General features: G+C 37.3%; 1 protein-coding gene across 1 annotated transcript in view; it reads right to left on the reverse strand.

The window, feature by feature from the left end:
- Hhip (hedgehog interacting protein) overlaps positions 1–24,004 on the reverse strand; it is a 94,371-nt gene that overhangs the window by 60,378 nt on the left and 9,989 nt on the right. The window contains exons 3-4 of the mRNA XM_027926753.2: positions 21,455–21,611; positions 20,243–20,444 (exon numbers count right to left, since the gene is read on the reverse strand). Coding sequence (XP_027782554.1) covers positions 20,243–20,444; positions 21,455–21,611 — 359 coding nt within the window. The remainder of the gene's footprint in view (positions 1–20,242; positions 20,445–21,454; positions 21,612–24,004) is intronic.

The following is a 24,004-nucleotide window of genomic DNA, read 5'->3' on the forward strand; positions in this document are numbered from 1 at the left end:
TTCAGGATGAATGGGTTGGCAAAATGTGGTGGCACATAGACCTTCACCTTTTTTTCCCCCCCCAGGGAAAAATGTTGCATTTCCTTTGGCTGAGAATACCTGAACAACCAACAGGTATTGCCACCCTGAAATGAATCTGCTGGTCATGCAGTCTAGCTCTCAGAACGGGTTAGGAAGCCCTCCATCCTGCGGCTTCCTACTCTTCTATCAGTTACCAGTAAATTATATCTCCTGAGTGCCTTCTGTATATCCCCCATACTTCTAACCCACTGTTCACCCTAAGAACCATGGACATTCTGGGAAAACCATCAGCAAAACCTCACGTTTGTTAAATAACAAAGATTAACTTCACAAAAAACTCAATGTCACCATGGCGGGATGTGGCTAGCCAACCCCACAGAAATTATTTCATCTCTCTAGGTTCTAGTTTCTTTCATTGAAGAATACAAGAGCTAGGTTAAAAGAGTCCAAAATCACTTCTACTTCCAAAAGTATAAAAGTATATATAAGTGTGTAAATACAGGTTTGCATATATAAGTGTGCATATGTGTGTGTGTATATGTGTGTGTGTGTGTGTGTGTGTGTGTGTATATATATATATACACACACACATTGTAGTGATGACCTGAAAACTATAATATTGCATATTTTGCATCTACAAATAGTGATTATTATTTTCATGATTCTGCATGAAATTGGTAATCTTTAACCAATTATCAGTTAATCAAAATATTTAGCTAATGAAAAGTTCTCATTCCTAGAGATAAATGGGAATTTTATGCATATTAGTACTTTGTAGGTCAATATTGGAAACAGTGAGTCTCCTGCGCTATAAGTAACAAGTAGCTGAGGAGAGATTTGAACATGCTTAGAAAATAATTCTGAAATACAAGTCCAGAAGACCTCATTTCTTTCAATACTATAAATCTCTACCTCAATATCTACAGTTGCTTTATCATAATCCATCAACATGTAAAGACAGAATTTCTGGACTTTTCCAAGTTCCTCTGGCTCAATGAGGAGATGTCCAGGAATAATTAGCTCAATGAATGAATCCATCTTTGAGTACATCAATAGAGCAATTCATGGCAACTCAACAGTAGTAATACGTGGGGCTCAGATGTATCATCTTCACAGATCTACAAAGCACAGGAGGACTAAAGTTCAGTAAGTTCCTCAACAGAGAACTATGAAAAATGGATTATTCTTCTGAGCTGAATTTTATAACTTCATCAACTTTTTGATCAAACAGAAACTAGATTTATAACCACCTTCTGGTAACAATTGTGTGGCTGGGTTCCACCTTGAGCTTCCATAGGTGAAAATCTAGTTTTAAAGAAAAATATTTTCCCATTGTTTGATACGATCAAGGGGCAGAATCAAAGTATGGCAAGGGGTTGAGGTGGTGAAGTAAAGCAGAAAGGTCAAGTTAACACAACTTTCTCTAGAAGCAAATTAAACTTTGCTTTTAAGGGGAATGGATTCGATAGACAATGGTATAATGTATGAGTAGATATTTTTAGTAAGGTATTGTAAGTGCATAGGTATAGGTCTAGAGGGAAAGTCTGCCATTACATAAATAATAATACTCTTATTTTAAACACATAAGACATAAACTTTCATTTTTCATTAAGAAATGAGCTTTTGATTTTTGAATGCTTGCTTTATGTAGCTGGCATTAATTTAAAAAACATGTTTAAATATGACAAAGCCTGTCAATGAGAAAACACATGAACTAACTTAAAGTTTTTTTTTTTTTTTTTCCTGTCTCTAATTGTTCAAGATAAAACAAAAACACACATTCTTGGGTAGAGTCAGGATTCATGCTTTTCCAACTTTCTCCTTTTTTTGCTTATGTGAATAAAGAACAACAGACTGTAACACGCACATTAAATATCTACCAAAGGCACACCAAGACTCATGGGAATATTCAGAAACATCTTACAAATTTCAAAATGAAAGGAAATAATGACCATATTTCACTTTAAGTAGTCTACAGCACATTAATCATAATATTATAACTAAAGACAAATTAAAACATGTCATAGTTGTTTACCAAAGTTAACTAAATTGCACATAATGAAACTCAACATCATTAGATAGAAAATGTGAGCTTTAAAGTTGCAGGGCACAAAATATTCCAAGATTATATGTTACAATAGTACAAAACTTTATTATCAGATGTTTCACATTCTCTATTGAGGCATATTGGAGGCAGTTCTCTACATATTTCTGTTATTCTCTTACAGGTTTGGCTGCACACTCTACAGCGACTCACTAATAAATCTGATTAATGGATGGAAGTGACATAGAAATTTTACAAAGGGTCTTTCAAAATAAGGAGAAGACTATGACTTTTGTTAGATGTGCTCTGTACAGGGTTTCAACTCCCCTGTTTTGGAGATGAAGCATTTTCTGCAACTAAAAAGTTAAGTCGGTCTTTTTTGATCTCGTTGTTTCTGAAGATTCTGCAGTGCTCTCTGATATGTATTTTACTGGTGCACCAAATGAGAGTACTAGATGTCTTTTCAAAAGAGGATGGGGGCTGGGGTTGTGGCTCAGCGGTAAAATGCTCACCTGGTATGTGCAGGGCCCTGGGTTCGATTCTCAGCACCATATAAAAACAAATAAATAAAATAAAGGTATTGTGTCCAACTACAAGTAAAAATAAAATATTAAAAAAAGAGGGTGGATAATAAGAAACAAATATTGTGTGAACATTAAGAAAACTTCACCTGATTAGGTATGCTGTGCCTATTGAAAGCTCTAGTTAGGTTACAACCCTTGAAAGTCTCTATGATATGTATTAGAGGAAATCTCAGGAACAAGATGCATGAGAAAGGGCGACAGGATTGCCTAGGAAGAGCCTTGGACTCTGACCCCATGTGGAACCACCTACCCAGTGAGTAGTGAGGGTCCATTGTTTAGACTGCCCCAGAGTCCACCCCCTCTTCCTGATTACAATAGGAAGTTACCCTTCCCCACTTGTGGCTCAGTGCTTTGGACTCTGGCCTTGGCTCCGTGGAAGGACATGTGACCCAGGGCCAGCCAATCATGGCCGTGTATGTTCTGGGACCCCTGCATGGCCCAGGGTGGCTGTGCCCAAGTCAGAGGCTTGTGTGGACACTCAGAGAAAAGCAGCGTGACTGGTAGGGTGCAAGCCCCAAGCTGTGACAGACAAGGAGTAAAAAGGGAGCCAACATAGGGGAAAGCAAAATTTGTTTCCTGATTAATCCCATTTGAACTGAATTTCTATTTTCCCCAGAATATTCTTCCTGTGTAACCATGTTCAATCCAATTTGAAAGCTACTTTGCCCCCCAGACAAGGAGAAGCTTCAAAATGCCATACAAGAGGCAACAGGGCCAACAGAGGAGCTAAGGTGACATTTGCTTTAAGAAAACAACTTAACACAGTGGCCTGACACATCGCTGGGGGGTGGCCATACTGTCCTCGCTATCTATACAGAGAGAACTTCAGAATCCCTAGTGGAGTATGGGAGGTGTTACAGGTATGCTCTCTGTTTCAGTTGACATGTCCTGCCTGACCCTGATCCCTTCATGATGTTCCCTGCATCAAAGACTTCTTTTCTCTGCCTGCACCCTTTCCGAATCATTTCCCAGGTCCAGCCTTCCTCAGGTGGACAGTGTCCTGTTCTTTCCTCTGGCATCTCCCAGATTGTACCCTGATAAGAGCATGTACCAGGTGTTGATAGTTTTTCTTCTACTTCCTCTCTCTCTTTAGATTTGAGTTTCTTGTATCCTGGTTGCTTTTCCTGCTCATTGCACTCTGATGTTCCTGTGGAGAACTACTGTCTAAACTCCAGGTCCTGTGTTTTGGGTTGAGTTCCTGAGATGGTTGAGTTCCAGAGAAGCCCAAATTGTAAGGACTGTGTTTCATGGCCCTGGTAATTGAATAGTGAGTTACCAGGGGATGATAATGTAGACATGGAACTTGGCATGATGGTTAAAACCATTAAGATCCTTCTATTTGAAACTTGACAAAACACAAAAACACAAACACCTAGCTGTATCTCAGCAGGAATGTACGTGTGGATGCACAAATGCTTTTGGCAGAATTGAAATAAACAGTCTAAGAAAGACTGAATGTTAGTGCCTGGATGCAGCACCTCTCTTATTCTAATCATGGTTTCCAAACTTGTTTCAAGATTGTGATTTTGGTTGACATTTTCTCAAGTAAAATCTTCCCAGTGTATGGAAATGCTGTATCTACATTCTACTCTACTATTCTCTCTCCCAAATTGGGAGAGGTGGTTGTGCTTAATAATTTGGAATTGGGTAAGGTGGTTGTGCTTAATAATTTGGAAGCACATGACAGTGTACATTGTGTACTCACAACATTAATATCACCAATTTAATGTTTTTTCCCATTAGTTATAGATTGCTCCCAGTCTGCAGACTACTCTTCCACCACTGGGGTTCTCCTGGTGGCATTTAAATTATATTCACACTTCCATCTTGTTCATATTCTTAGCCAGAACCTTTGGTTTACAGGAAAGAATCTGCTGGTCTCTTTCATTTTCCATTGAAAAATTACTGAAGTTACATTGACTTTTTTCTGTAACTGTTTATTGTTTATCTTCTCCAAAAGGTTGATATAAAATGCAAAGTTTAAACTGCCTGGCCTTGCTCATGCTACTACCTGAAACATAAACCAAAAAAATTATAGAAGCAGTCTACATTTAGTCTATGTAGCCAATATGTAGACATCGTCTGATTAAAAATTAGGTGTGCAAGGCAGGAGGACCGCAAGTTTGAGAACAGCTTCAGGTAACTTGCGAAGCCCTAAGCAACTTATCAAGACCCTGTCTCAAAATAAAAAATAAAAAGGGCTGGGAATATGGCTCAGTGGTCAAGCGCCACTGGGACCAATCCCCAGTACCAAAACAACAGCAACAACAAAAAAAAACCAAAACAACAACAACAAAAATAATTAAGTGTGCAATTTTGGGGGAAAGCCGATCTTTAGTAATACAATATTTTATATTAATACATACATATTTTATAATCATGTGATATACTGTAGACAATAAAATTGAGCTGTGAAATACTTTCCTTAATGAAGGAATTTGAAATACTAGCTCAGTGTCAGCCAAAACGAATGGGAAAAGAAGAAAAGTTAGACATTCATGGACTGGAACCCACACGTTTGAATCTATGCAAGTTATACCCTCACCATTAATGAGAAATTAATGATCCTTTATATTTTATATCCTGCAAAACATTATATTTCTGTATTTTCACTTAATAAATATATTTTTCATTTAAATTTCTGTTTTGCCAATTCCAAAAAACAGAATCTAAATTCCTATGTTTGCTATCCCCCAAAGCACCATAAAATATTTCCCACAATGGGGACAACAAAAGAACTGACAAAATTTGTCTCCAATAACTAGATATTTTGTGGGGGAAAAAAAGAATTCTGACGCGATATCTTCATTCATCTCTAATGGTTTTAATAATTTTTCAAGTGCCACAATAAATTCAAACTAGCAAAATTAGAGGAATTAACAACTTTCTATGGTGTTTTCCAAATGTCACCCAAGGCAGTCATAATTTAACTGTGATCTGTTTTGAACCCATTTCTGTTTCAATTCATTAAATGTTTGGGATTGAAAATTAAACTGTAGAAATAAAATGCTTATTGGCATGCTTCAACTGCAAGTAAGACAACAAATGTATGGTTATTGCAGTCCTCTGGGTAGAGCAGAAATCCCTTTTAATATGATAGCCCAAAATGCCACAAACTGCCTCCCAGAAATTTAGAATTAGCAATGCAAAGGTTACACAAAGTTAAAGGTCATCCCCTTCAGGCAAGAGGGGCCAGCTCCCTACCAAGCTTCTAGCAGACCTGCTTCCCTAGGGCACATCATAAAAGTAATTTACTGACAACTCACCTTACCAGGGGTCATTTGGGGCCTCGAGTTTTCTGGAATTCACTTTTAAGAAGCATGATTAAGTGGGAACAACTATTGGCCCTAAAGTATTTATGCTGAGAACAAATGTCTGTCAGAATTAAATTCTTTGTGTGTGGTGGTTTCAGTCTTAAAAAGATGTGTGCTCTGATGAAAAGCACTTATATTCTGTTCACCAAATTAAATCTTTTAAAATGAATATTGGTTAATTGATTTATTAGGTTAAAAACAAAACAACTCCAGAGACCCCAAAAGACAACTACTGCCTAATAAAAAAATAAATAAATAAAAGGAGAGAAAGAATACATTTACTAAGTTAGTTATACCGTTTTCCATCTTTTCTGTACCCATTTGTTCTCACACTAGGGAGAAATGCATTCACGTTGTTTCAAAGGAAAATGAAGAGGCTGAACCACACCAAGAAAGTTGACTTTTTGAAAAAAAATTTGCAAGAAAAGCTATTTCCTGATTAAAACAAATCTGCTTTTAGGCTTTTTCTTGCGGGGGGCGGGGGATACTAACATGAAATATCTGGTTTAATAATTAGGTAGAGATGGCTTTCACACATTTAAAAAAAACTGTGAAAAGTTAAAATATGTGTGCATTGGATAAAATTAAAACAGATTATCTGACACTGTGTGTGGGATACAACCCTAATCTATACAGTGCGTGGAAACAAGGCTGGTACTTTCAATTGCACAGCACACATCTCGGTAATAACAGGGGATGAGGCATACAATTTCAAGGAACACCCACAATGAAAATTATTCTTTCCAAACAGAGAATTGTTTTGGAATAAGTTAGGTTAATTGGCACCATGGGATTTGTCTCAAGGAAACAGAGCACAGAAATCCTTACATGTGCAAGGAAAATGATCAAGAATTACCCTTTTTCCCGGTTCAATTTTTCACGTCTAATTTACTCTCTCCACAACCAAATTAACTTCTGTAGATTCAGATGCAGGTAGAAAAAGGGAGCACTCTTTACCAGCATAACAAACAGCCTGAAAGGCTGATTTGTTAGATGAGGTTATTTGCTCAAATACCAACATTAGAGAAGAAATCCACTGAGAATATTTGGGAATATGCTACTTTTGAGAGTGAATTATGAGCACTTCATTAGATCATTATTTTTCATTAAAAAGGTTAGAAATCCTTCACAATAACATTTTCATATCCTCCTTATTTGAGGTCTATCTTTTTATATTTCATTATCATTTTAATCTTCTCCAACTTTGGGATGCCTGAATTTTGACCTTTTTTATATGTTAAATCTAAGTATAATTATCCTTTTAAAAAGTAACCATGTGACCCCTTTCCCTCTTAATGTATGTTTCCCTGGGAGTACACATGTGTGCATATCATTCACGTCCTCTTTGGTTGCGGTTACCGTTTTCATGAATTAGCATTTACAACTGGCTGAAGCGAGCCCTCTTTGTTACCACAATTGATATTTTCCTGTAATTTACAGCCTTTCACCGGAACCCATTAAATATCCTATGTTGCTAATGTACCAAGTTTCAAAATTTGCCTTTTAAAAAACATGAGAAAGGAGGTACAAATTCAGGAAACCCCCTGTGTGAAAATGCTTATGCTTCATAGAGAGAATTTCTAAAAAGTCCTCCAAGTATTGATCCACCAAAAGTTGAAACCAATAAGAACTTCAGATATCGCTGACCTTGTTTCACGGGAAAACACAGAGGCTGGCGAAGCGGCTAGTTCACCAGCACAGGGTACCTGCCTAGCAGGTCAGGAAGTGTAAGTCAGTGTTCCACCCCACAGGCTGGCTTTGCTTCTTGCCCTTGGGACTCTATTCTTGGTATGGCTGTTATTGATCTGGTTTAAAAAGCTTAAGTCCAATCATATCACTTTTCTGTTCAAATGCCTCCAATGAGTCCTCATTCCATTCAGAGTAAAAGCTAAAGACCCAGCAGGATCTGTAAGGGTCTGCACGGTATAGTGCACAGACTCCCCACCCCACTTGGCTGCTCAGCTCTGCAATTTCATCTCCTGCTTCTCTTCTCTTCCTCCGCTCAGCTCCAGACTGTCCCCATCCCTGAACACCAAGCATTGTTCTCCAGGAGTCACACTGTACATCTTCACCTGCAGATCCAGGTTGCAGAAATCACGGCACCGACATCCCTGCACATTGAAGATGTTACCGTGCCGTGAACTGCAAGCCGAAGTCTCAGTGCATGCTGAGTTACTGCAGCTTTGAAAAGTGTAACTGGAGAAATGATGACCACACAGAAAATGTGAGTGCCCTTTATGTGTCAATGTCACAAGGTGCCCCGGAGGCTCTGAATTGAGCAATGCTGGCTGGGTTTCCAGATCATTACATATGGAAACTTGTGCAACTTGCTGTTTTACAGACATTTAAAGCCAGGAAGATTCTAAGTTATCATTGAGCCTAGTCCTCTGACTTCAAAGATAAAGATGCAGAGATGCCAGACAGTTATGTAGATTGCTACAAATCACACAACTGCTTTGTGGTGGAGCAGCGTCACTGGGTGTCTACCACACACTGATGAGTTCTCACACCCCCAGCAGAGGTGGGATATTACAGGAATTTGGCCCCCTAAGGCTCAGACACTGATGACCAATGCTAGCTCCTGAAATTTTTACTTAATAATTACTACTACTCACTAATAATTAATTCTTACCAAGGGGAGAAGCTCCTCAGCCGTGTCCAGAAGATTGGTTTTGATATTTTTTTAATCCAAAAAATGTATCTGGATTGTTTGACATTTACTCAAAGCCAAAATCTTAAAACAACACCACCAACCAAACTCCTTGGACAAAGAGACAGTATCTGTAGGTTGCAGCGAAGGAATTAGGCCAACTGCTGGGTAAATAAAACCTTTTGGTAGAAGGAGCCACATCCCAGCAAGTCACTGAAGCCTAAGATCAGCTCCGAGGGTGACCTACGTAGAAGCCTCGGGTGTAAATACACTATTAATGTCATGGGGTCATCTGATCTTCCAAATCCCTAGAGATGTAAACAGAAGCTTTAATGGTGACACAGGGAAAAACCACAGACGGGAAGAGAATGTGCTACATGGCTTTTTCAACCTCGGGTCACGGGCATGAGTCCCGGTGGAGAGTAGTCGTTGATAACTTATGACAGATGTTTGGTGACCTGTGTGTGGGGGGAAGCTGGCTCAAGTTTTGTCTCACTTTTCCTGAACAGGTGTGCTCACATCCATCCACTAAGACGTAGGCACTGTGGTAGCGGCATGGCGCAATCTTTCATAGGAAGTCTAAGAATTTAATGGGAAGTAAATGTGGCTATCTTTTCATTGTTTTAAGAATAGCACTTTCCCATTTTTTTTCTCAACCTCAAGCATCTTTCATTCACACTGTGTACAGTCTTTTTTTTTTTTTTTTGTCTTAAGAAGTTCTTCTGAACAGTTTGAAACTGCTCTGGAGCAGATGTGCTTCCCAATCCAGAAATAGCCTGAGGACAGATGTCATCTTATTTAAGTTTGTGATCCATTTGGATCAAAGGTGCTTTAGGCTAAGAAGCTGGTTTAGAAACAGCTTATTAGAATTAAAAAGAAAAAGTGAATAATTTAGTTCTTCTTAAAGCCAGATTATTCAATAATTGAATATTTGAAAGAAATGTGCTTTTCTCAAGAATTTTGTGGCCATATGTAAAACTCTTAGATCCTTTTTCATAAAGTTTTATTTTTGTGTTAGCTTCAGCTAACTGGATTCAGTTCTATGATCACATTAAATAACCTTAACTGCTAGCAATGATGGAATTAATTGAGATCAAATTTATTGTTGTTCTTTCTGTGTTCTTAATTAATAACTAAATGTCAATTGATGAATAATTACCTTAACATGTATTACAGTGATTGATAACCTGTTTTTACACATTTATTATATATAAATATTACATACCTTATAAACACATTTTCTTTGTGGTGTTGGGGATTGAGTCAGGGCCTCACAAAGGCTAAGTCAGTGCTTTACAACTGAGCCATGTCCTCAACCTCTATGAATACATCTATATATTTGTTATGTAAATAAAAGGATGAAGGAACATTAAAAGCCACAGGCTACAAATGCAAACCCCCAGAGTTGATCCTAGAAAGGTAGACACAAACCAAAGACCAAATATGCTTAGAGATTTGGGAGGCTTCCATGAAATACTGAGTCAGGGTGATAGAAAGAGGGTTTTTTGCAGCCTGAAAACTGAAAAAAAAAACTGAAGTATTCCATTTATACATTCTCACACCTGATCTTCAGCCCATTTCACTGATAAGTTTACTGACATTTGCTCTGGCAGCTTAACTTTGGAACTTTTAAAGTTCTTTCTTTCCTGACTTCATGGTATGTTTTACTGATCTGCTTTAAAAAATTAATTTAAGTAATGTGTTCTCTGTAACATGACATTACATATTAATTTTATAATAACTCGACCCAGCTGCTCCCCCTTCCAACTTCTGACATTCTAAATCTGTGCTTTGAGCAATAGTTGCTCGTGGGCAAAAAATATGTGCCTTCTTAGTTTCCAGTCGCAGTATATTTCCTTTGCAAATCCTACAATTTATTAACTCTATGGCAGATTGACATAAACCATGTTCCAAAATAAACACAAAAAAAGACCTACATTACTATAATATCCAGGTTGAGAAGAACTACTATGAAAGCAAGCAAATTCTCATGAAAGATTGCCGTGGTACTCATGGGTCAGATGCATTGTGCTTAATCATCATGAGGCATGTCTGTCTCCGAGAAACTCCAGAATGGGGGGCTTTGGCATCATGAGGTGGGCAGCGATACCACACACCTAATGTCAAAAGGTGACTTCAAAATGAAGGTGTTGTTTTTCCCTAGTGACACATTTCAATGAAGAATGACACATCTAGTTTTATCTTTTGGAGGTAAAGAAAACTCCCCCATGTGGATCAATATAACTTGGTTTCCACGGGACTGCCATATAATTTTGGCATAAACACTAACACGGTGGGAAATTTTCCATAAGCAATTATTCAAACCCATCTTAAGAGGGGACTGCTTTAAATACTAGGGAGGAGGGCTGGGCGTCTTTCCTTTCCTCCCCCTCCTTGATGCATGAGAATGATAGATGCTGACAGCACCTGAGGCTTACGAAGCACTTCACATTTATGGGACACTGTGCATACAAAGTGTTAGGTGCGGCTTTCTGATCTGCACTCAGATGACGAAGAAAGTAAGCCTAAAGAGCCTGAGATGCTCACAGCAGATGTCCACCAGGCCATTTCTAGAATATGCCCTGCAGTCTTTCCTCTTGGGCAGAAAGGAAAGCTCCTGGATGTCTTTAAAGGGGAATTCTGAAATTCTGGGATACCCTGGGCCATTCAGAGACAGTTACTGTTCTCTTTCCATGAGGTAATGCGGTCACTGGAAAGCCAGGACAACTGACACCACCAACAGGTCTTCTCTGGTCTCTTTCTAGTCAGGGAAAGTCTGTAGGAGACAGTCAACGTGGCAGGCGGAGAGACGCCTTTGAAAGACAGCAGAGACTTGCTCTAGGGTCCAGATTTCTTGGGTTTCCATTTGTTTCATATGATTACCATAAGATTTCTTAGATTGATAGCCTCTGTTTCCTTTGCCCTTCAACTCTTGAGTAAATACAAAGACATTAACATAAGAGCTTTCCTCACCTCCTCTGTGACTTACGAGATCTAACACACATGAGAATGCGGGCCTGTCTCTGCTCAGCTGCAGCAGAAACTGCAGTACCACTCCAGCTTAAAACACGATGCACAGTGGAAAATAATCTGTAGATGAAACTGGCTTAAACTGGAACAAACCATATTTATATATATGATATCTATATATGTGTGTGTATATATATATATCTTCTACTTATTAAAAAGTTTTATCAATAGAAGAGCAAATACCCAAATAATGAAAGAATAGCAAGTAAAAACATAACCAAACAAAATTACACCAAGATTATTACACATTACAGGTTGAGAATTCCTTATCTGAAATGCTTCAACAGGAAGCATTTGGCATGTTCCGTTCTTTTTTGGATTTTGGAATATTTGCACATACATGATTAGATATATTGGGGATGGGACCCAAGAATAAACACTGAATTCATTTGTTTATATGCACCTCATACACATGGCTTGAAACTAATTTTATGCAATGTTTTTAACAATTCTGTGCATGAAACCAAGTTTCACTGGAGAACTCTCCACTTGTGGCATCATATCGGGGTTTAAAGAATTTAGATTTTTTTAAGCATTTTGGATTTCAGATTTTTGGATGATGGATTTCGTTTTATAAACAATGACTTTTTTCCTGAGGGCATTCATAGTAGATTTAAAATTAGATTAAATTTATTTTTAAATTGAAAACACTGTTCCAAGTACAGAGCATGTCAATGGAAAGTATCAGTAATGCACAACAAAACATAGTTGGGCTCAAAGCCATGTCATTGCTACCTGTACATTAAAAATCCTAAGACTCCAATAGTTCAGAAAATCATAGCAAGTACTGACAAATAGACTGCATCGTATTAGAAAGCTTCTGCACAGCTAAGGAAACGAGAGCGTGAGGAGAGAACCTAGAGAATGGAAGAAAAATCTTTGTCAGCCATTCTTCCAACCGAGAATTAATATCCAGAGAATTAATATAAAAACCTCAAAAAACTTAACACCACCAAACCAAACGCACAATCAACAAATGGCAAATGAACAGAGCAGACATTTCACAAAATATGTACAAATGGCCAATAATTACATAAAAGTAGTGTTCAACAGAGGAATGCAAATTGAAACACATTGAGATTTCATCTCACTGCAGCCAGAACGGCCATCATCAAGAATATAAGAAAGAATACCTGCTGGAGAGGATGCAGGGCAAAAGGAACCCTTATACACTACCGATGGGGGTGCAAATGAGTACAGCCACTATGGAAATCAGGATGGGGTTCCTCAAAAAGCTAAAAATAGAACTGTCATGATCCAGCAATACCACTCCTGAGTATATCCTTGAGGGAATTAAAGTCACCATCTTATAGAGACACCTGCATACCCATGTTGATTCCAGTACAATTGACAACAGCTGAGTTATAGAATCAGCCTAGATGCCTGTCAACAGATGAATGGATCAATAAGTTGTGGGTATATATACACAAGGGAGTATTATGCAGCCATAAAGAACAAAATCATGCCATTTGCAGGAAAATGGATGGAACTGACAATCATAAGGTTAAGCAAAATAAACCAGACTCAGAAAGACAAGTATTGTATATTTTCCTGCATATGTAGAATCTAGGGATGGGAGTGGAGAGACAATGTGAGAGTGGCTGGGAAATATTAGAGAGGAGAAGGGGGACCAAGGGAACAATGGGGGGTAATGGAAGAGTAGATCCATGTATGTTATTTGTATGTACAAATATGCCACCATGAAACCCATTATTCTATATAATCAAAATGCACTAATTAAATCATTACAGTCAAAAATTTTACTTGCAGGTCCACATTTTGTTTACATTTTAACTGCATGGTTTGGAATCAGAAACTATAAAAAGAAAAGGTACTTAAATTTTTTGTTTGGGGGAAGATAATTTCTACCTCTTTATTTAATGTTTATTTCCACCACTTTCTTTCCAATGAGTTTTAATAACGTCTAAGCAGTAATTTGATATGGCAAAATGTTTTAAATGGCATGCAGCGTACAAAAACTTTCTAGAATTCTTGCATTGTAATGTTTTACAAATATAATTTGCTGCTTTCTTTCAACTGAACATATGCTTTCTTTCAACCTAAAGCACGTTTAAATGCAGAGTTCTAACAATTTTTTAGAGGAAGCATTTCATACATGGTCCAATCACTGCCATATGTATACATATATGCATGCTATGTTTCCAATACTACTTTTGAAAAGTAAATTGCTTCTCACTTCTGCTTTGCCTCATTTCACTCCAGCGAAAATACAGCAATATTTCATGGGCTGCCATAAGATTGCAAAGCAGAGACAGAAAAATGTGAAAGGTTAGGTCTCTGACAAAGTTAAAAAAAAATAGAATATTCACCTCAATGGCTTGATGAACACTTGGATCTCACTAAACTTTCAATGCTCATAATTGTACATGTGATTTACGAGCATGTGAAACCAGAGGCTGCCCAGGAAGGGCTGGCCCTGGCGGACCCTGCATCCTCCTCCAAATGCCCCTGAAATGGCTGGGCACCAGGACCGCTGTCTCTCAAGAACCTCACCTCAATGGGCTCAGTCACCCGGACAATCAGCAGCTTTCAGCCTTATGTCCTCTCCTCCCCCGGTAAAAGGACCGACTAGATAGAGAAGGACAGGGGTCCGGTGACACTTGCTCCAATGACAGACAAGTCTTTCAGTTTTGTCTGCTGAGCTGTAAGCTGGGGGCTGCTGAGGGTGTGGCCCTCTCTGTCCTCTGACTACTCAACAGAACTAAGTGGCAGAGAGGTACGCTTGCTAGTTTCCTTCAGGGGCCACCCTGTAGGGGACAGATGCAGCAGGCTTGTCCTTTCTGCACACATGCACAGCTAAGGCTGACTTTCAGATGCTTGCTGATCGGAGGTTCTTGGGTAAGATTACACTAGAGTAACCCCTCAGGTCCTGGTGCTTCTTAAGAGGGTTTACAGATAGGACAGCAAACTTTGTATTTTAGGTGCAGGAACAATAATAATTTTGGAAACTAGATGAGCACCCGGTTCCAAAATGGAAAAAATAAATAAAGCAAAAACCAGAAAGAAATTACCGGATAAAGCAATTTCTCCATTAGAATTAACTGTTGAGATTTGTAAATTTCTTTTTTTAAAAACTTCTTATCAGTCACCTTCATGCTGCTGTGATTAACTCATTTTTTCACTCACACTGGACAAGTAGTACGTACAGGCCAAATAAATAACAAAAGGCATAGGACAAATAACAAATGGTGTCCAGCCATTTGTTCCCAATGGTCATGTCAGAAATAGGAACTGACTATAGATGAGGCAGAGGAAATGTGTCACATTGTTGTGTAGCTGACCCAAAGTCTTGGCTCAGTCTAAATCAGTGATTTTCAAATTAGCTACATAATGAGAATACGTGGGAAAGGTGTGTGTCTGGGTGCCAGCCCCAGATAATGTGATTGAATTTGGGCACTGGAATTTGTGGAAGCTCCCAGTTTATTATAATAAGCAGCTATTTTTGAGAACCACTGGTGTATCATACCAAGACTTCAGGAAGAGGAAGCTGATTCTAGTACTTGCAGATGCTCAGATTCAAAATTCAGATACAAAATAAATTGAAAGATTTTAAATGACCATGTATCATAGATCTTTCTCCAAGAAATAGAACAACTTTTGAATTTTCCCCCTTTGGGATTAAAGCATCACACACACACACACACACACACACACACACAAATGAAGACTATAGTGTTCACTTACTAGTCTGATACTTGGGCCATTCTTAGGTGTCAATATTAGCAATTAGTTTGTTCAGCGCACTGCCATCAAAAATCTATCGAATCACTACATGTTTCTAAAACACATTCTGACTTACTCTTGAGTCAGACACAGTGAAATGAATCTGAGTTAATTTTTGTGTGTACATATATGAATACACCACAGTGAATCCCACCATCGTGAACATCCACAAGAATGGGGTCCTAATTAGAATAAGATATATTCCATGCTTGTATAATTATATCAAAATGAATTCTACTGTCATGTTGAACTAAAAAGAACCAATAGAAAAAAAAAAAGGAGTCAGATATTTAGTTTGAACTTTGCAGGTTTGCGGCTAACTTTTGCCATGTGAGCTACAGGCAGGTAAGGCCCCAGGAAACTACAGTCACCTCTATTTTAGGCGGCACAGTCTTGCTATTGAATAAAGCATTATATATTTTTAACTTCAGTCAGGACCCATGCAGGAAGAGTTGTCCAAGCTCTTTAGTGATCAGCTCTTTGCAGATGGCAATCCTCTCAAGCAGTTTTAAGAACTGGGGCTGGAGAAGTTTAAGATCAACCAAGTTTAGCTCCTTGCTACAAAAATGATCTACCTATTCCATATGACAGAAATTGCTGTTGAGGCATTTTATGTATGTTGTGTGTGTGTGTGTGTTTGTGGTATTGGGGATTCAACTTGGGGCACTCTACCACTGAGTTACATCCCCAGCCACACCCTCATTTTAAACAAATTTTTGAGACGGGGTCTTGACAGGTTGGCCAGGCTGGTCTTCGAACTTACAATCCTCCTGCCTCAGCTTCCCAAGGTGTTGGAATAAAGGCCTGTACCACTGCACCTGGCGCTGTCCATTCTTCTTCTTCTTTGTTTTTTTAAATATTTTTAGTTGTAGGTGGACATAATCCCTTTATTTTATTTATTTATATATGGTGCTGAGGATCAAACCCAGTGCCTTACACATGCCAGGCAAGCGCTCCACCACTGAGCCACAACCCCAGCTCCGCGCTGTCCATTCTTAATCAACAATTAATTGACAAAGCATTCCATCATAGCCAGTACCAGTGTTCAGAAACTCTTACAATTAAGAATTCCTCTTTAAGTCTGATTTAATTTACTCCTACTGATCATTAATTAATATCACTCTTGGGGGGATATTCACTGTGGTTTGTATATTTTCATTTCAAAATATGCAGAACAGGCTTAGGAAGTATCATTGATTCTGTGATCTGAATATTGCAATCAATAATTTGGCTTATGAAATAGCTTAATGTACTCTCTTTGGATTTTAAAACTAAAAGATTAGAGAAGAAGTATGAAACTTCTTTGCATTATCTATGTAAAATAATTGTTGAAAAAACACAAAATACTTCCATGAACATGTTAACTATTCATATATCAAAGAAGCCTGAAATATCACTGTGAAATAGTCAAGAAATTGTTTTCACTAACAAGCCTCCACAGGGTATAAGATCAAAATCAGTAGTGGCATCAACCTCTGATCAACTCATGAGTGTATTGGCATCTGCCCCTTCACACTGCACACTTAACTCTTCCAATCTAGAATTCCTCAGAGAGCAAGATAAAGGACACATTCAGCATGACCTGCTTTATCAGCATGTGGCCTGTGATTCACTATACACACTCAAACGTCTGCACAACAAATTCTTACTGATCACATTTGTGCCAAACAGCGAGAATTTAAAATATTGTGCTTTAAAAATATGACATATCAGTTCTATAGAATAATGGATTTTAAAGTTTATGTTAAGCCCCAGAAGCCTGGAGCTCTTCTGGCAAAGGGGATGCCAAAGTCTATAATATTTCTTGCCAAGGTTTGGCCAAGTTCTGCAGAATTCCCAGGGGCCCCCAATGCAAACATACTGCAGAGCCGTGGCACTGTTACGATCTGGCTTCTACAGTTTTATTGCATGATGAAATGTTTCCACATCAGAACAGAATATCCCAGTGAATCTTTCATTCAGTATCCTAATGAATGGGTGTAAATTGAAATAGAGGGACTCCAAAGTAACCCTAATATAAAAGGCAGCTCAGGTAGTTAAACTGAAGTATAAATAAGAATATTAGTTTTATTACTCCTTAAACAACATTTTCCAGGATTCTGAGCCCTTTTTACATCTCCATTTTATCATAGATATCTAAGACCAATATTTTTAATCAATTAGTATTTGAAAACCATACATTAGTCTCCCAAATACTGGAAAATATATTTTAAAGCAAATTAGCAGGTGTATTATGGTATATATCTTTCAACTCAGTAATCATCTTTCTATAAACACACATTAAGAGAGTCATTCATCAATCAGGTTAAATAATAGGTATGAGAGTGATAATGGTATTTACAAAAGTAAAAAAAAATACTGGAGTCATTCTAAATGTCTCTAAAAGGTTTTAAAAAATAAGTTTTTAAGAAAAGTTTTCAACCTGGGAAAGATCTAAAGACATATTGTTAAATAAAAAAGAGTGGTTAAAAGGATATATACAGTGTATGAGTGTACCTTTTTCCTGCTTCCTAGCCAAGACTTTGTTGTTTGTATGCATAATAGCTGCCATTCTGACTGGAGTGAGATGAAATCTTAGAGTGGTTTTGATTAGCATTTCTCTAATTGCTAATGATGATGAACATTTTTTCATGTATTTGTTGACAGATTGTACATCATCTTCTGAGAAGTATCTCTCCAGGTCCTTGGCCCGTTTATTGATTGGGTTATTTGTTTTTTTGGCTTTTAGCTTTTTGAATTCTTTATGTACTCTAGTGATTAGTGCTCTATCTGATGTGTGAGGGGTGAAGATTTGCTCCCAAGATATAGGCTCTTAATTAATGATGGTGAATGTGATCATTATTATCCAAAGTTCATGTATGAAGACACGAATTGGTGTGAATATACTATGTATACAACCAGAGATATGAAAAATTGTGCTCTACACATGTAATAAGAATTATAATGCATTCTGCTATCATATATAAATAAAAAATAAATACTTTCCATTAAAAAAAAGATATACACATATGCACAAAGGTGTATATGTTCATACGTGGGATTTCATTTTAATTTTATTTGAAAGTTGCCTAGGAAAAAAAGGTAAAACAAAACCAAAAACAAATAAAAAAACCCAATAAAACAAAACATCCCTAAAAGCACATTCCTTGTCTGTTTTTACATTTACTAACATGGACCTCAATTATCTTTGTAGAAAGAAAAGAATTCCTTTAATTTAAAATCAGAAGAAAGTCTATCAAATGTTAATAGTGGTTTTCTTTAATCGACATGATTATGGAAAATGTTTTAAAAAATATTTTCCCCATTTTTCTTTTACAGAGAGCACATTCATTTCCATAGGGAGAAACAACATACAGCTAGTGAGTAAGGCCCATGTTGAGGCGACTGAATTTTCACCCATTAGAACCACCGGCAGTGAGTTATCAAGACACATTTCAAAAGGGATTTTACAAACCCCAATGTGCAAAATACTAATGCTTCATTTTGATTATCTGCTGTGAATTGCAATGAAAATTTTATTGGGTGTAAGTTGAAACCATTGAATTAAAAAGATTTTCCAAATGATCTGTGTGTGTTGATACCCAAGTCCTTTTCCATAAAAGGCATATTTTCTATGCAGCATGCTTGGTGGTACCCTCACACCATGAGCTTGAGATTGGGTGGTCCCAATTATATGGCATTATTGCCTGTATTCTAGTTGACTTTTTTTTTTTTAATGTGGTAGGTATTGAATACATTTCAGGGATATATCATACTTTTTTTCTAACTTGTCTCTTCTGGTTTTGATGGTGGTATATTTGAGTAGAGAATAACAGAGCAAGAAGGAATCTATTTTATATAAATAGGAAAAAAAAGCCATCCTCCTTTGGTGTTTTTGTTTGGTTTTTTTCAGTTAAGAAGTGCAGGGTGGCACACACCTGTAATCACAGCGCCTCAGGAGGCTGAGGCAGGAGGACTGTGTGAGTTCAAAGCCAGCCTCAGCAACTGCGAAGCACTAAGGATCTCAGTGAGATCCTGTCTCTGAATAATATACAAAATAGGGCTGGGGATGTGGCTCAGTGGTTGAGTGTCCCTGAGCTCAATCTCCGTACCAGAAAAAAAAAAAAGAATGAAAGAAATGGAAAAGATAATAAGTTCTCCTAAAAACATACTGTTATTATGTTTCATTCTAAACTCATCATGAGCTGTTAGTGTGTCTTCATTTTGGAATGCCATAATTTGCTTTATAGTTTCCTACTGCTAATATTGTACTGTGTTACTCATGGGAAACAAACCTGACCAAGTTTTATTCATATATTCAGATTATTTAACATGAGAATTCAAAGTACAGAAGTGAGAAAGAAGTAGTCGCACTGATATATCATATAGGTGTCTAATTATAGATAAAAATATTTGACTTACCTGTAAAACCATTGCACAAGGAAGTGACAGTATAAAAAGCATTTTGATGACAGACTCAAAAATACATACAATAAAAAACAATTATTGGTAATAGCCAAAATAACCAAAAGATCTCTGTTTTAACTAGCAAGTGCTGATATATAATCGTACTGTTATATCCATTAAACAATATTTAAACAAACACTTTATAAAGCCAAAAATAATTTTAAAAGGGAAAATTACAAAGAATGTCAAAATACCAATCTGATTGCATTCTTCACAGTCAGCAAGTAACATAAAAATGTCACGCCATTACCCCTTCAGCTGTCATAATTACTGTTCCCTTATGTTGCCTAGTTGTTTTCTCCTTCAAATTTTGTTCTTTTATTACAAAGAATCACCTTCAATGACGAAGATAACACTAAAATAAAATCAACATAGCCAGAGCAAAGATAAATAAATTGAAAAAGCCAACCTTTATTCCACTTTGAACAAGTTTGTGAATGTCCAAATAAGGCTCCTTGAATATTTCTCCTTCGGGGGTGAGAATCTTCACATAACCTTCTTTTTCCAGAATGAAGAGGCGGTGGGAGCCATCCCCACTGTGCAGGGCGCCCACAGGCTGCCGCAGCCCGCTCACAACCTCCTGAACGCAGAAGCAGTTGTGTTTGTGCTTTCTAAACAAATGAAAGAAACCCAGTGAGCTTCTCTTGAGATGAAGCACCAAAGGAGTAATCTCAGCATCCTTTCCAAACTTTATTTCCTCTAGAAATCAGTGCTTTGGAGAATCAGGAAGGGCTGCTAACCCGAGATTCAGAATATGATTCTTTCAGATCTTTTCCATGGAAAATGATCAAACAGAGTTCTGTCAGAAAGTAAAAGTGAGAATCCAAACACATATGCATTTTAAATTTTCATAAGCTCATTATCTCATCTGTCAGTGACTATACTTGAAATCAGCCTTTACTCTGAATGATGGAATCTTATAAGAAGGCACTCAGAGAGAAAGTTCTATGATCTATATGTAAAAGTCCGATTTGCTCATAATTGTGCTGAATAGGTACACAGGACTATAAGTGAACAATCATAAAATTCAAGTTTAAAACTATACCCATAAAATTCACGAGTCATAGAGAAGCCACGCTCATAACACAGGATTAATAGTCTTAAGTATTTAAGCTATGATTTTAGAGAAGTAAACTACCCAAAAGGGGGGAAAAATAGCATCTGGAGGACATATCTGCTGAATATAGGAAGCACAGACAGTTGTGTTACTGTCAAAGACATAAGATTTAGGACTGGGGTGTAGCTCAGTGGTAGAGCCCTTGCTGAGTGTGTGCAAGGCCCTGGGCTCCAACCCTATCACCTCAAAGACCAAAAAAAAAAAAAAGAAAGAAAGAAAGAAAAAAATCTCATAATATTTGTCACTTTTGTGTGGGGGCAGTACTGGGGATTTAACTCAGGGGCACTCAACCACTAAGCTACATCCCCAGCCCTGTATTTTATTTACAGACAGGTTCTCACTGAGTTGCTTAGGGCCTCACTAAGTTGCTGAAGATGGCTTTGAACTTGAGATCCTCCTGCCTCAGCCTCCCAAGCCACTGGGATTATAGGTGTGCGCTGCTACCACACCTGGCTGTCACTTTTTTTTTTTTTTTAAGATTATAAAGAACATTTGTCTATGGACCTGCTTATCTCTTCCACTTTGTCATATTCTTCCATCTGGTCCAAGTAGTTAGATGCTGGTCCCCTGACTTGTTTTCTTGGAAAATCTGGAAAGCACAACCCACCATCTTTTCTTGCATAGTAAAAGCAAAACTCATCCGCCGTTGTTTGAAGAAAACCTTAAAGCAATGCAAAAAACCACATTAGAAACATTTAGAGTCATAGTAAAACCACCTCATTGGAAAGAGGTGACACTGGAAAAGAGACTTTTTCAACACTATGTCAATATTCTAAGGGGAGGAAAAACTAGATTAAAATAACAGAAAAGGGAAAAAAATCAGAGGATGTTTGGGATTCACATTTCTTCTTTAACTAAAATTATCAATTTCATGACATACATGTAATACAAACCCAGTATTAATCTTTTAGTGCATTGATTCTTTTCATATTTCCTCGCTGATCATGACATAATCATAAGCTCTTTTCAAATAGCAGGTGTCTATTTCTTGCACTTCACTTAACAGATTATACTGATAGTTTTGCAATATAAAAATTATAAAATTATCCCTTCTATCTTCTCAAGCAGAAAAGTTGACACCAGTAAGCCAAAAGAAAAATACAAAACAGCCTTATTTAATAGGATGTAAAAGATATTTTTTCTTTTCTTACATATTAAGAATTTTATCAAATAAATACAGCTATCTTAGAATATGAAAGAAAAAGACTTTGTAATCAGAAGAAAAAAAACAACAAGAGTTTTACATTACTTTTTCAATTTGAGTTTATAAGGTATTGGCTTTTTGTGCATATTAATAAAACTCACTTTTGTATTCTGATAAGTTCTTCTTTCAAAATATGATGTTACCAGAGTCAGCACAGACCAGAATCTGTAGTTACCAGTAGTCCTATATTGCTTCTTCTGGTCTCCTACTTTATCATCTTAAAAGTTTAAATTTTTATCTAATGAATTAAATTATTGTGCTCTCTATTATTTGGTGATAAATACACCAAGTAACATAGCTGAAATTTAGGAATTTTATAACAAATTCAGGTTTACAAGGTTTCTAAGAACAAGATTCTGGGGTCAACCAAGTAAGGCTCACCAATGGAGCAGGAAAGACACTACAAGTTTATTTCCTATGAGCTTGATTAGAATGTCAGGGTCCTAGTTGTTTAAAGTCTGAAACACATTTTTACCTAACTTTTGGATGAAATGTGTTACTTTTCAATATCTGAGAGACAGTCTTCCAGATTGATTTCCTCCTAGACTATGGGGAAGGGTCTTGCGTTTGGGCACCAGGCAACTAGAGCAGATGTCCTTGAGAATATGTATGCCTATGGCAGAGGACACAGAGATTGAAGTTCTGGCAGCTAGATGGGTGCTCCCTAGGAGGGGCAAGCGCCTGGAAGATTTTCTTTGAAAAAAATCAAGGATTAAAAACTGGGGATCCCAGAGGCTTGGGAGGTTGAGGCAGGAGGATCACAAGTTCAAAGACAGCCTCAACCTAAGAAACCTTGTCTCAAAAACAAAAACAACAACAAAAATGGGCTGGGAATGTGGCTCAGTGGTTAAGTGCCCCTGGGTTCAATCTTCAATCCCTGGTACAAACAAACAACAATAAAACTTGGGAAAGGAAGGAAGGCAGCCATACATTAATTCATCTTCAGCAATTCACTGTTTGCCAAAGATTTATATTTTTCCTGATCTCATCCTTTAATGGCTAAGCACACAGATGAAAACTTCCTAATAGTGGCAAACAAGTCTCTTTGAGCAAAAATGAGAAGGAAAACAGAATTGCTAAATTCAACTCTCTGTACTGTTTGGGGCTGAATCTTACTTTGAAGAGAGAGACATACACACACCTTTGAAGTATATACTATCAGGCAGCAAGATCTTCATGCCAATATGCACACAGGAAGACTGTCAGGCAATGAATCTGTTTACAACTGAATTTGAAAAAATTTGTTTTAATGTGATGTTTGCCTGTAAGGTCACAGAAAAAAATTTTAAATTCAATTCGGAAGAAAATTTAAGTCTGCTTCAAAAAAAGAAATTTGTATATTCTAGCATTACAAGCTGCAAACCAATATCATTTCAAGGGGAAGTTAATGGACCATTAATTCCATTTTATAAGGACTTCTTAGCTGAGGACAAATGGGAGGAAATGAGAAATCATTTTCAAATGGAATATCTTAAGATTAATAAGCGCATGTTTATAAACACTGTTACCACAGAAGTACTATGCTATCTTTGCAAATTAAAAAAAAATACAGAATATAGCCACACATTTTTCCTAGCTTCTTACAAAATTTATTCACATTTGTTCACAGCTCAGAAGACTTTATATAAAAAAATGGGCAGTGTTTTTACAATCATGATATATTAGTATCTAATCCTTTTAAATTAATACTTTCCTTTAAATTACCTGATTTTGCTGTGGGCAGTGATGAAATTGACACATTTGTTGTGAACAGCCCAAAAGGACTTGGTCTCAGGGCTTTGGTTAACACTTATTGCAAGGGAAGGTTTAATCCACCCTTTGGTTTGAAAGAATACACTAATGAACTTTCA

This window comes from Marmota flaviventris, chromosome 7 (genome assembly GCF_047511675.1).
Source record: "Marmota flaviventris isolate mMarFla1 chromosome 7, mMarFla1.hap1, whole genome shotgun sequence".
Lineage (NCBI taxonomy): Eukaryota > Metazoa > Chordata > Mammalia > Rodentia > Sciuridae > Marmota > Marmota flaviventris.